We start from the raw sequence: 14,496 nt of genomic DNA, 5'->3' as shown, positions 1-14,496 counted from the left end.
CCATCTGTGAGACAAACCACAGTGAACAGAGCTGCAAGAAAGGATTAATCAACAGCTTTGTATGCCAGTCCCTAAACACAGCTAAATCAGTGTTAAATTCCTCACGTGAAACTACACCCAGTTAATCTGCTTGAATGTGGCAAACTATGTAAATCTACTGATACTGGTGAGATAAACATGACATTGATCAAAATATAACAACATGCAACAAAAAACAGTTATTGGGCAAAACTGTTAACATAAAACCACACACACTTTTTTTAAACAAAGGTCAGACCCAGATCCAACATCTACAATAAGAAGCTTCCTCCTTCTTGCTCAGAGAAATCTGAGATGTGAGACACACCACTGAACAGTGATGTGATTCCTGATCAAATGTGTGTACACCAGCTCCGCAGATACACGAAATGGATGGAGAGGAGGTGGCCCAATTTTTCACTCTAAATCTATCAACTTCAGGAGTTCATTCTGATTTACACTGCCATAAGGATATGTGGGTTTTGGGGCTTTTGTTATTTTTGGGGGGGTGGTGGTGTTGAAATCAGACTCTGTTCAAGCTGGAGGCAGTTGTTTAGGAAAGATAGACACACACACACACACATATATATATATAGGCGATGGTGAAGCAGGATAGAAAAGGTTACCCTGTATAAAGCTTCTTCACAATAAACAAAGTAGCCCTTTGTTTTTAAAAGTAAAATATTACTCTGTATTTAGCAACTCTCACCTGGGACAAAAGCTCATGACAGATGGACTGACTACCAAAACATGAATCTCAACTGCATCAGGGACAGGCTGAGGGATATGGACAATATACAACCAAAATTGAATCTACATTTCTTCTTGCACCAAGGTAACATTAAGTGCTGCAATACTACTTATGTCAGCAGATTCTAACTTTACCCTGAGCCCAAAAGGAGTACTTTTAATATGCTCTTGTGTGTCTGCAATGCAGGAAAATGGTTAACAGAGGAGTTCAGAGATTGTAGCTTGAAGCTCACCTACCATGCCAGAATAGAGGAAAATATTAAGCACCACCGATCTGTGTGTGACCTGAAATTAAAGTGGCTAAATGGCTGATACATGGCTGAGCTACACACTGAAATAGATGCAACAGTTAATAAGCATAATGATATAATCAAAGATTTCCTGTAAAAATAACCAGTTATTTCCAGTTACTGTTGGTATGGATGAAACACTGGGTCCGTGAAAACCAATTCCCTGCCACTGAATCAGAGTATTCCCATTGTCAATTGCCAAAACTATCACAATCTGGCACCAAGCTACCAGTTCTTACTATTAGTTCCCCAAAACAGATGGGAGAAGATTTTATTAAATCCTGTATCATCTAAATACAGCTTATAACATTACAAATAAAAGATACACGAACTACCCAAGAATATGATTTTTACTGTTTAAAACTACTTCTCTGGTTCATTTACTGTATACTCCTCATTAGAAGAAATAGAACTATTTTAAAACTAAAATATGTGTTCACTCATGTAATATTCTGAAAATGGGCTAAATGTAGTAGAGTATCTATAACTTTACACCAGGCTACAAGTTAGCTATCCAATTTACATCAAAGATTAAGCTCATAATATACTGCAGTATCTTATATCAACTCATCTACCCAGGTAGCATCCAAGTGACAGAGGGATCACAAGCTGTTCTTTGGCTGACTTCAGCCTATTCCCAATGAAGTCAACAGGAGTTTTACATAACTTCAATGGGAAAAGGCTCAGCTCAACTCTCCTTATGTAGTAAGTGTTTTGAGTGGAGAATGGTGAAACACTAACAAAAGAAACCTTTGGTACCCAGGGTCTTAGGACCACATAATACCCACACATTCATTTCTTTCTCTGCCTATTGAAAAAAAGGGTCTGTTTGTTTTTCTGATTCAGTCAGCTCTTTTAGCTCTTTGAATCTAAGGAGTGCACTGTGAAAAGGAGAGCATCTTATCAGCATGCTCCAGACCAGCAGGCTAACTCACATCCATATGCTAAACATACAACCCTTCCAGTAAAAGGCCTTGCCCTCAAAGCTTTCCTCTCCATTTCTTTGCTAACACCCTGTAGTGCACTAACAAACAAATGAAGGCACTAGACCCTAAGGTGCCTTAATTAACAATTCTTTCAGGTAATGTAAAAAAATAGTATCTAATAATTGGTTCCTTACAAAATAAATGGAAACAGCATAAAAGATGCAGCCTAGGTGTATCAAGGGCATTTATTAGAATACAAACCAAAACACACACTTACTAGAATGTTTTACTTCAAATGTAAAATGCAGCAAAACCCACACTGCTGTGTACCATCTGTAGAACGCTGCTGTGATTGCTTTTGTAATACTATGATTTAATGTAAGGTTATTTATATAAAAGAGGTGTGTGTGTTGGGGGTGGGGGGGAGGCAAAGGGAAGAAATCAGGAACAAGTTTTCAAAGCTTTTGCTTCAACTCCAAAAGATAACAAACCACAACCTCCGGTGCTCCACAGCCTAACTCCAATCATTCATATCTTCACCTACTAGAGAAACGTACTTAACTCCGCACTAGTGAAAATAAAAGCAACAACTAAATAAGAGACTTGCATGAAAGCCTGTACGAAAATTACTATGCCCCGATCTGTCTGCAGCTGATTCTCACGCCACACACAAAGACAGGATTTCTCCGGAATCGTTATTGGGAGAAGTTAATGGACGGATTTTGATTGCTGTGGGTAGCAGGCCTGGAAGGGTTTGTTTATTTTTATCCCCCAAGACAACTGCAGGGGGATCTGGCTCGGCTCGGGTCCTCTCAGCCAAGCTTCTTGCCAGCACCTCCGGCGTTTAACCTTCCCGGCGCAACCACGGAGGGCAGCGGCTCCTGCCGAGCTTCGCCATCCGCGCCCCCCGCACGTCTGCGCGGTCCCGGGGGAAGCGGCTGCGGCGGCCGCGTGTCAGCCCCGCTCGCTCCACGGGCCGGACGCTGCTCGGCTCCGAGCAGGTCACAGGACTGACTGCCCTTGCGCGGGCAGAGGGGCGCGCGCGCGCGCGGGCGGGCGGGGCTCGCGACGGCGAGTGTGCGCGTCCCGTGTGCACGTGTGTGCGCGCATATACGCGTGTGCGCCCCCCACCATTTCACTACAAGCGAAAACACCCCGCCCCGAGTTTCGGTTTCCAGCCGATGTTGCAACCTCCCTCGCCCCGCCCCGCCCCGCCCGGGCCTTTTTTAAACTTGTTGCCGAGCTCCGCACTGACACCCCCGCCCGGCCGTGAAACCCGGGTCTGGGGGCGGCTCTGGCGCCCTCCCACGCCGGCGCGTCCCGCGGCCTCAGCTGATCCGCAGCAGCCCCGGCCCCGGCCCCGGCCCCACCGCCCTTACCTGTTTCCTGCAGGGCGCCCGGCTGCCGGCCGCGGGGCTGCTGCTGGGGAAGATCATGGCCCGGCCCCAGCTCCGGCCCCCCCTCGGGCTGGGCAGCAACTTTTGTGGCAACTTAGCCGGGCGGCGGCGCGAGCTGGCTCCCCTCGCCGCTTCCTCCCTCCCCGCTCGCTGCTTCCCTCCCGCCCCGGCGGGGCTGGGCTGGGCCGGGCCGGGCCGGGCGCCCTCTCCGGGCTGGCGCGACGCCGCGGGGGGGCGGGCTCCGGGGCAGCGCCTACAGCGGCCGCCGCAGCCGAGCCGCGGGGAGCACGGATGCGACGGCGGCGGCAGCGTTGGAGACTTCCCCGGCGGCGGCGGCAGAGCCGATCCCTCCTCCCGGCGGCCTCAACCACCGCCCAGGCAGAGAGCGAGCGCGGGGCCGGGGGAGGCGGCTCCGAGCAGGCACCGCGCCCGCCGCCCGCCCCCGCGCTGCGCCGGGGGCCGCCGCGTCCCGCCCTGGCTGCGCCGCGGCGCGAGGGGGAGCCCGGCCGCGCCCCTCCGCGCGGGGCCCCGCCGAGCCGCCGCCGCCGGCCGCCCCCGTCCCCGCGCCGCACAATGGTTGCTCCTGCCCCGCATGCCGCACATTCCTCGGCGCGGCCAGCTCCAGCCCTGCGCCCCCTCCCGCCTCCGCCTCCACCCCACCTGGGGCAGGGCAGGACAGGGCAGCGCAGCGAGGGGGTGTCTCACCCTCTGCTCCGCCGGGCCGGTTGCCAAGCGCCTCCCTCCTCGCCGCGGCCCGCGGGGCTCCCGCCCGAGCCCGGCCCGGCGGCAGGGAAGGGCAGCTCCGCGCTCCGCCGCTCAGGCATCGCTCCTCGAGCGCGCCGGGCCGCCCCAGCGCACACGCGCGGCGGGAGGGGGCTGCCGCGCTCCTGGGACGAGGCCTGCAGGGAGCTTTTTCAAGCTCTCCGATTAACCAAGCTCTTACGTCCAAGCCCGAGTTTGCTTTTTTTTCTTTAGAGAAGGAGAGAGTCCTTGAGGGAGGTGAAGGAGAAAAGCGTCAGTCGGGAGCCTCCACCACTTGCCTAAAAACAACTCTAATTTGGGGGACAGTCCCATTTTCCCCTGAACTTTAGAGCCTGGGGACTCCAGCAGTTAGTAGAAAATGAGATTCCTGGGGTTTGCTGGGAGAGAGAGGCAAGCCTTGGTTACATGACAGCCTTCAATGCTTATGATTGGCAATCTAGTCTTTTTTATTTTTAAACCTATCAATTATATTTTATTCTAGCCCTCAGAGTTTCCTAGCAGTGGAGCAACAACTTCCACTGAGGACACCTAGGTTAAAGGATCCCTCTAATATTTCCCATTCTCTTTGAGAAAGACCCAAATCCACCAGCAGGGCAGGGGACAGCTGGAGGAAACAGTGAATTTCCACTTGGTTCACCACTGAAACATTCATACCAAAGCAGTTATACGCTGCTGTTTGCTGCCTATGGCAATTTGGGAAGTGTTCACCCCTCACAAATGAGAGTTACTCTTTACAGTAGTGTAAGTGACGTAGTTGTGATGATCCAGAAATTATGCAAGAGGTGAGGATTTCTTAGGGTGATAGCTTTTAGTGGAGCACCTGTATAGTTGGGATAAATTTAGACTAATTTTCCAACTTTATCCAGACTACATAGTTGGTCCAATAAAAGGCATCACCTTAAGAGATCCTTGCCTCTTTACAGTAAAACGGTCACTAAACATTTTGATGCCCAAGTGTTTTACTCCCCTGATGCTAATACAGTCAACACTAAAAAAGCATTACTACTTCGCAGGACAGCTATCTGCATAATGCTTTTTTTTTTTTTTTTTTAAAAGCAAAATGATCTTAAAAGGGAACTCATTCATTTTCATTAAGATTTAACTCTCAGTGTCTGTCTGGAAGAAGTCAAGAGAGTTACCCAGGGGCATATGCAACCCTATTTCATCACACAATGGCTAGGAACAGATGTTGCATTTGTCCCTAGACAAGTTGTCTGTGTTTGTTCTGGAATAAAAATATCCTAGGATTGACACGTACACACATCATACTTCTAAGCAGCATTTAGTCAGCATCTGAATGCATTGCTGCTTTTCTGCCGCTGATTTAATGATACAATCGCAGGATAACCATTCAGAAACATTTTACAATGTTCCTGAATAAGCTGTTAGTACTTATCCTGTTAACTGTTTTTTAGAATTTATTCTGGGACAACAGACATGGGTGTCTGAAAGATGGCACTTTGACACAGGATAATCCTGAAACAAATGTGACATCTGTTTGTAACTTGTATGCAATGTCTCAAATTTGTGTTTCCAGTGAAAAAAACTGCATAATACTTGCAACACAATCTTCCAACCAACAAAGCCTTTTTGATTCCTCTATACCTACAACAGATTTTTTGGGGGTAGGAGAGATATGGAAGACATCTTTTTCTTCCAGATGAGAGAAGTTTTAAAGAATTTGAGTAGTCTCCTGCTTCTCTCCGCACCTCCTATACAACTAGAATTTGAAAGGGTATAAGCATTCTATACTCTATTTCAGGGATTGTTAAGGCACTAAACACCGTGTTCCAAGATACAGAAATTAAAGGATTAAAGAAAATTCCAAAAAGGAAACTAAACAGAAGAATCCATCTGCTCTTTTTTCTATAGGTTCCTACTTAGAGGATGTGCATTGCCCTCTCTTGGGTTTGGCACATGGCATGATTTTCATGGACACCACATGCTCTGTTTCATGCCATTAGAAAAAAAACAGATATCCTGTAGAAACCTAAACAGAAAAAAACCAAACCAAACCACTCAACCAATATTTACTTATTATTTAAAGGACATATACCATGACATTTTCAGTTGAAAACGTGATGATGTTCTGGCCAAAGTGATGAGCTGCCTATCAAAATTCTCCCTGAACTTCCAAATGGCTACAGTAATCTTCCTCAGCTTTTCCAATATGTGAAATAGCTTAACTGTGTATGCAATTAAATAGCTGCTCTGTTCTTACCCCAGAACTGACTGTGGCAGTTGGTGGGTAAAGTGACTTGTGTGTATATTCCTCTGTGAGAGAGAGAAAATTTATAAAGCTCCACATTATTCCCTGGGGTTTTCTGTATCCATTGGGAGGAAAGGTGATACATAAATTTAAGATTTTGCTAAGTACTTTCCCCACATCTTTTCTAAGATAAAAGGATCATGGCTAGCTTGTAAATAAGGTCTTCAGTCTTACCCTGTGAAGATAGCCAAATTGAAACAGCAAGTCTTTGAAATATATACAGAAGTGGTAATTTAAATCACATTGTTAAGGAAATTAATATTAACTATATTATAACAGGTGTGAACATTCCCAGTAGTAGGCAGGCACCTTTCTGGTTAAAGTTATAAATAAGCAATTCAGGTTTTTTGTTGTTTTCTTTGGGGGGGGGGGGGCACTGGTAACTATAGGATTCTAATGGTATCTGGGTTAATTGTCTGTATAAATTAGGTTGACAGATTCTTTAATTAACTGGAGTTGCTTAGTTAGAAATGGGGAATGCTTGGATAATAGAGCCAGTTGTACTTTATAAGTAAATGCTGTTGTTTTGTATGTTTTTTGTCCTAAAGAGATCACAAAGGTGGATCTGCAGACATTGAGTTAGTAGAGCGAATGGGTATCAGAAGACCAAGACAGCGACTGAAGCCTTCAAAAGAATCTGCAGAAAAACTGGAAATGTACATGTAACTACCATCCATTTCAGTAAAGAATAGATTGGTAAAGTTAAGCCATTACTCTGTACACAGTTCTACATATAAAAATTACAGTATCTGGATTAAGAGCAAATCCATGGTTTCTTATTTACATAAAACTCAAGGATTTCTGCTGTAACTCTCCCTCAGGGGCATTAAGCAGCATTCTGGTGCAACGTGGTATTCTGCTTTAGATGGGCAACTTTAATTTCCACAAGAAGCCTAGGCCAGATGCATATTTCATCATCAATCATACTGCTGCATCTGTCGGATCCCTTACAATGTCCCTTCATAAGTCAATGCCACCCACTTTGTGAAAGGAAGCTTATGAACACTTTAACACTTCCCTCCAGATCTTCCACTCCTAGTGCTTGTCTACCTGGATCTGCTTTATTCTCTGAACAAGGCCTACTGAATGAAAGGATAAATTATGTAATCAGGTCTGAAGTTAGTGTTGTCCTAAATACTATTTTTCTTGCAATTTAGTTAACTTTATAGTACTAAAAGTGGTGGAAAGGGCATGCTAACACCAAGGAACGCTCGTAGCCATTTTATCACGCAGATTCAGAATCTGACACAAAATAGGTTATGCAGAATGGTGAGTCTCAGAATCATGGGTAAGAAACATTTCAAAACACCTGCAATTTAGAAAACAGATTACTGATTTTGGGATCAACACTTCTGGGTGTTGAACGCTTCTTGGATCAGTAGTGACACTGAGAGATAAGGATGCTATCTATGCACTGAACAGAATCAAACTAATTTTAGTACTTAATTGATCTATTAAAGGAGGTGGTCTTCTGTAGTCACTTGCACTGGTCTTCTGTATCAAAATTGACCTCACCCAATCATCCCCTTTTTAAACAAGTCCTTCCATTTTGAATCTCCCGTTTTCTCATCTCCAGTTATCTACGCTGCTTTATCCCTGCAGCTCTTTACGAATAAAGATCAATCTTTTATTAATGCTGCCCCAGTGGAATGCTCTACCTCTGGCCACTGGGTTGGTTCCTCTCTTGAAATGACTCCTTCAAATCTTCCTTTTAGTTTGTGACTGATTACTCCTACGTCTTCTGAAATACTGGATGAAGGGGATTTTAGAAAAGCAAAGTGCAACTTAATTGTTCCAATGTTATTATTAGTGCAAAGAATGTGAAAGCACAGAATGATATGGTCTCTTTTTAATACTTTACCGGTATTTTGTAATATTTTGAACAAAAAATTTTATTCTTTGAAAGACATGATTGAGACATTACTTCATGAAAGCATTATCAGTGTCAAATGCCACTTTGCTAATCACATGCTGCACATTCTGGGAACTTAAAGTCTGTAATGGATTGCAATACAATAGGGGGGGGGGGTGTGTGTGTGTGTGTGTGTGTGTGTGTGTGTTAGAGGGTTATAACATAGCACAAAGAACAACTTTGGCTTGTGAAAATTAGCCAAAGTAATTCAAAAGATCTGGGCCCTGTTGGTAGTTGATAATGATGCCACATACCTCCTGGAATCTATAAAGCTATCGAGATTCTATAAACAGTTGCCAGACTCACTATAAAGCAAAATAATAAAGCCTGGATGGAATGACAAGGTATTTGAGCAAGAAAAAAACATTAAACTAGTGAAAATAATGGAAGGAGTTGTTCATCTTTTTTTTTTAAATAAAGACTTACTTAAGCTTTAAGAAAGCCTATTAAAATACCTTGCTTCTCTGATGTAATTACTTGGCTAGCTGTTTTGTAAACTGTGCATGGAGAAAGGTAGGGGGCAGTAGAAAAGGGGAAAAACTATCTACTACTTAACACTTGCTAGAAAATGATAGGTCATCCCAAGGGAAATATTTTGTATAATTAGAGTATCCTGAAAGCAAGGCCAGTAATGAGAGGAATTAAAATCTAGAAACACATGAGTATAAAAATTAAGTATACTTGAATAAGCAATGTTTATTCTGTAGTTAAAGGGGAGAGAACGGATCACATAAACCAGTATTTCTCTCCATTCTCAAAATCAATTTAGGTTCTTTTTGGTTGGCTGGTTGGTTAGTATTTTGGGGGATTTTTGTTACCAGCACTTTATTGCCCTGAAATTTTGAAATAAGAATGAAAAAGAAAAATATGCAGAGGAACCTACAATCAAAATACATTTGAATGTTAAAATATAAAATAAGATTAAATGAATAGATAGCAAGATTGAGGAGCTAGTGTCGTTTACAAGGGTAGGGGACTAACAAGTTAGACTCCTGAAGTTTTATCCCCTCTATGTTACTGTCTTGACTTTTGATTTTGCAAACAGACTTCAATGGGTTTGTCAGTCCTAAGCATTTCTGAAAAATCAGATCCTTAACCATAGTTTCCACACGTATAAAATGGGGCAAGAACTTACCTGATTCACTGAGATGTTTTGAAGATTAAGTTTCATAAAGCACTTTGAACACTGGAATGAAGGTACACTATAAAATTATTAATTAAAATAAAATGTGTAAAAAAACCAATGAAAAATAGACTACAGTAGTCAACCCCCTATTGTTACTGGGCATTAACATGTTTTAAAATAAAAAGGATAGAAAGACAGAAAAGCGAATACCATAATATGGCCTAGCATACCAAAGATTAGCAAGATCACTGCACTGAAGTATATGAAATTATTGCCATAATTGGCAATACCAGGCCTGTATCCCAAAGCTGCATACTTGCAAAAACCCTGAGGGAAAATTCAGGCAAAGTTCTGCTCTGGAGATAGATATCACCTATTCTGTATTTGCAAAGAGCCACAAAAACTAGAGAGATACAGTAAGATATGTACATTCATATTTTGAATCATAGCCACATCACAGGTGTTTTTCATTCAAAAACAGAAAACAAAGGCTTTTTCCCAAATGTACTTTTGTCCCAACATTAACTCTTCCTGCTTTTTTCCCCACTAGATAAATGTTGATGAATTTGAGTAGTCAAGTAAGGAATTGATAGCAGTGGCTACTGTCAGGCACCAAGCACTTTTTTCTGCCCTCACACACAACTCTTGTCAATTAACCTTATTTCTGACCTGCAAATGTCTCTTCAGTGCTGAACCTCCCCTGAGTAGACTGAAAACCCTGCACTGGTTCCCTGATGTATCCTTTTAGGTTGAGATGGGCTAACTCATTTCAGTTAGCTTTAAGTGGGGTATATAAATATTGTTTCTTCTAAAATTATAGCCCTACCTCTCCAAGTTTATATGATATTACAAAATGAACATAAAAAGTCATTAGTTCATAATATACAATGCGATTATAATAGTCTAATTACAGAGTAATAAGGAAGACAAGATCCAGTACTTAGAGCACCAGTCATTACCTTCTGAGATTACATGTTCTGCTTTTCCTTCTGATGCAGGTTGTGCAGTAGTTTCCATAATACAACAAAAAAATTCTATTTACATACAGAATTACTTATGGGCTCTTTCTTAGTGGCATCATTTATTTCCTGTAAGTCTAAACTCTGTGGTGAATTGATTATTTATCTTCAATAATTATTAAATTAATCAGAAATGGCCAGTGTCACCTTATTCCAAGGACCAATTTAAGAAGACTTAGTGTTTGCTAAGCTATTTACTATCAGTATTAAGTGTCTCAGGCTGGCAACAGTGCAAATCACTGTGGGAAAATATTTCAGAAAAAAAGGCTTACTGAAGTAACTGCCTTGCATTCACAATTCAGCTTTATATTCACTTTATTATACAGAAAATGAAAGTTTGACTGAGCAAGTTCTGGTAGGCTCCACTGAAACAATCTATCATGTAACACAGAGCTATATCGTCTTGGTTTGTATCACAGAGTCTCATAGAGAAGTAGGGCTAGAAGAAACCTCAAGAGATCATCTAGTCCAAGAATCTGGAATCGAAGCTGCACCCTTGGTGTTATTAGCATCACTGAGCTAAAGACTGCCACTTATATAGAATGTCCTTTAAAATCAATAGAAGTTTTATGCAAAAATCAAAGGTAGAAGTTAGGTGAAAGCCTAGCTTGGTTTACAAGAGCTTTGCTACTGACCTCAGTGGAGCCATGTTTTCACCCAAGGGCTCTTATTATTTTTCCTCTTAAAATATTCTCACAAGTCCTAGACAATCCAGCAATGACCTACCTACCTCATAAGTTTTGTGTGCATGTACTACAATATGTATGGATAAAGTAATCTGCACAACCTAAGAACTAGACTGAACTTTTACCTATTTCCTGATCGTTCTTTGAGGTTCTGCATTATTTGGTAACTCCTTTCTCTTTCTCAACCTGCCGCAGCTTCTCTCTGGAGCTCTATGTAGACAGAATTCCTCCAATTACAGGATCTTCAAAGGGAGGCTCATTTCAGGGTTTGCCAGCGGCAGTGACCTTACAGTCTCAGTGCCAGCAAACTCAACTAACATATACTAAAATCTGAGTCTAAGGTCTGGGACGCAGCTCTCAACAGTGCTTATGGAATTGGGCTCTAAAACAGTAAGGGTTTCAGCAGCTGGCAATAGGGTCACTCCAGGATTTGTTACTGGGAGGAATTAGGTAATGCAGCTGGGGAATAGAGTTGGGCTATTTTCTCCGTAGTATTTAATTGTGCAACTCTCCAGACATCTGCACTTGCATACTATGAGTCATTGGTTTCTATTACAAATCTCTCCAACAAACAAGCCTGCCCTCCAACCTATACTTTATCAAACTCCTCCATGATGTAGTTGTGCCCTACTCCAATAAACTTGGCAGAGCAATGCTAGGGTTAAATTTATGAGTTTATGTTTATTTTATGTAAAATCTTTCCAGCAATATGCCAAAAGAAGTAGGTAAGTGAATAAATATGGTCTGCCAACCGTAAAACATGTATTTTACTTCTCCACACCCTAAATATCACTGAGATTTGGATTGGATGTTTCTTTATAATTGCAGATTATGCTGGATAATATCTTTCATGTATCTTTCATGGCTGTCTGTCATGAAACCTGACTAATGTGCCTAGTTCCGTTCCATTATGTTTGGTGAAGTAAGCATTGAAAAAAAGCTGTATGTCTGTATACCCATAAGTAGATTCTTTGCTGTAAAATTAATATTTACTTTAAAAACTATGAGAGGTTAACAACTTTGAAAAGCAAACATACTTGTTTCTTACACTTTGCTTGTTTTAAAGTAGCTGATTACAATGAGTCTCATTACTATAAATTGCACTAGAGGCATTTCTGACTTGCAAAGGAATTCATAAAAATCATGTCAGATCATGTTAGCTGAGAAGTTATATAAATCGGATTTTTATACACAAAGAAAACAGATTTTTGCATCGAAGAAAATTCAGGTTGTTTTATTAATGGAATCCACAGTTTTCAAACTCTGGAATGAATCTTATTCAAAACCGCAGACCCCCAGAAACCAAGATTTAAAAAAAGCTAAAAAACTGAAAAAGACTGAGTCTTTGCATCCCACTCTTCTTATTCTCTATACTTCCACTGACATGGCTGTCCTGTTCCATAGAATAACCTGTTCTTGACATGTTCACAGAGCACAAGTTAACCACATACATGACTATACTCACATTAGTAGCCCCAGTGAATATATTTGTCTTCACTAAGTAAAAAGGAAGGCTCTTAGCTCAAGGTAGCTAACATGAGTTAACCAAAATGAGATAAAACCTATGGAAGAAAAATCAGTTTCTTGTTTTCACAAATGTTACTAAGTCAATATACATACATCTTAAACTCCTCCACAGTCTTTAGCTTTATCTGCTCACACGTGAAAACTTTCAACCAGCTTGTGTTCACTAACTTGAGCAAAGAACACATGCTCCTTCCTAGCGAAGATATATCCTAAGACCATTCATGTGACAAAGTCTCCATTGTACATGATTTTTCAGGGTCTGTCCCAGAGTGAATAAAAGGGGGTAAAATTAAACCTGCATGTAATTCATTCTTGGTATTGTTACCAATGATATGCATACCAGTTTATACCAAAACAAATTTGTTCAATTTGTTCTTATTCATAGAAAGAAAAGGGAAAACAGGAGAGGTTATTACTTGAGACGGGGATAAATGCTTTGAAAACATGCCATAAGGTCTCATCTTCTATAGAAAAAAAAAATCTAACAAAAATGTAAGATTTTGTTTCAAAACACTAAAGGACAACTGTATATTTCTTCTACAGAATCATTTGAAAGAGAAAATTCATTTCAGATTTTTCAGATGATCTGTTACAGAAAGAAATGGAAGAGTTTAATATTATATTGCTATCATTGCAAGAGACAGTAAAGATGTAGTCATGCTCCCCAAAATACACTTGATTCTCATAATATATTTCAGTAATTTAGACAATTAAAACTTAAAACAAATAGCAAAACTGTCAATTTACCAAAAAGTTAACAAACATGAATTCCTTCAACATTTCAATTTAAAAAAATGTTTTATATTACAAATCATTATACTGTACTCTCTATTACACAGAACAATTATTCTCTTGATTTAAATGACAAAAATGGATCAACCAGTGGTTTTCTGTTAGATATGTCTCTCTCACAAAACTGAATTCAACTACGCTAAACCAGTTTGTTAAAATTTGAAACTTAAATAATGAGCTGCTCACTATGAGCTACTCTCTGCATTTTCATGCTGACTGCTTAGAAATGTATCATTACATTATGATAAAAAAATATTTTATAGTACACTACTAACTTTTTATTCATATCAAAAGTTGTACTATAAATTAAAAATACTAAATAAGCAAGGGTAATGCGTCTTATGCTGACAAATTCTAGGATTCAAGTATACGCCGATATTTAGCACTATTTACTGTACTTCTCAGATTGTTTGGTAGTTGATCAAACTAATCAAAATGCGATTTGGAGGAATAACAGAAACATGTAGTGAATTTATATCCCTTTCCACTGAGATCACACAGCTCTGATCAGCCAAAATAGAAAACAAACATTTATAGCTTTAGGTTATAAAATATAAGATCTGTGAATCTCAAGAATATATTAGCAAACATTGAGCATTTATGGTTTTGTCTTCAGATCTCAGTTGGATTAGAAAAAAGAAGTTGTCTTTTCTTAAAATACTACTTCAGGAAAAAAAAAGTGCACAATGCAATATCTACTTGAAAACTGAGTAATAAAACTGCAAAAGTGTTCACAAGAAAGCGTGGAAATGGTGTGATTTATCAATCAAGCCTATCTGAATATCAGTGTTTTGTTTGTGCCTATAAAGGGGTGGAAGTGTGTCACACGTGTACTGAGAAAACTTGAGTTCACAAAATCTCTCATGCACATGGCAAAGCTTCCTTTAAAGGCTGAACTCATAGTTACAGTAACTTCCTATTCAGCCATTTCCTTAATTAAAACCATTGAACTTTAATGTGAAGTACAGCCATTACTAAACCAGAAAGGAATCTGAACAATAACAGATCTAGTCAAGAAGGAC

The 14,496-nt window shown here is 41.0% G+C and overlaps 1 protein-coding gene across 3 annotated transcripts in view; it reads right to left on the bottom strand.

Moving 5' to 3' along the window:
- Positions 1-14,496, bottom strand: part of RBMS1 (RNA binding motif single stranded interacting protein 1) — a 213,718-nt gene that overhangs the window by 138,441 nt on the left and 60,781 nt on the right. Inside the window, exon 1 of one of the 3 annotated variants that reach the window (XM_019480352.2) lies at positions 3,364-3,890. The exons of the other annotated variants lie outside the window; for them this stretch is intronic. Coding sequence (XP_019335897.1) covers positions 3,364-3,420 — 57 coding nt within the window. The 5' untranslated portion in view covers positions 3,421-3,890. Of the gene's footprint in view, positions 1-3,363; positions 3,891-14,496 lie in introns of those variants that run through there. 3 annotated transcript variants of the gene reach the window in all.

Source organism: Alligator mississippiensis, chromosome 4, assembly GCF_030867095.1.
Source record: "Alligator mississippiensis isolate rAllMis1 chromosome 4, rAllMis1, whole genome shotgun sequence".
Lineage (NCBI taxonomy): Eukaryota > Metazoa > Chordata > Crocodylia > Alligatoridae > Alligator > Alligator mississippiensis.
Note: the sequence above shows the minus strand (reverse complement) of the source record. Positions and strands in the feature narration are given on the sequence as shown.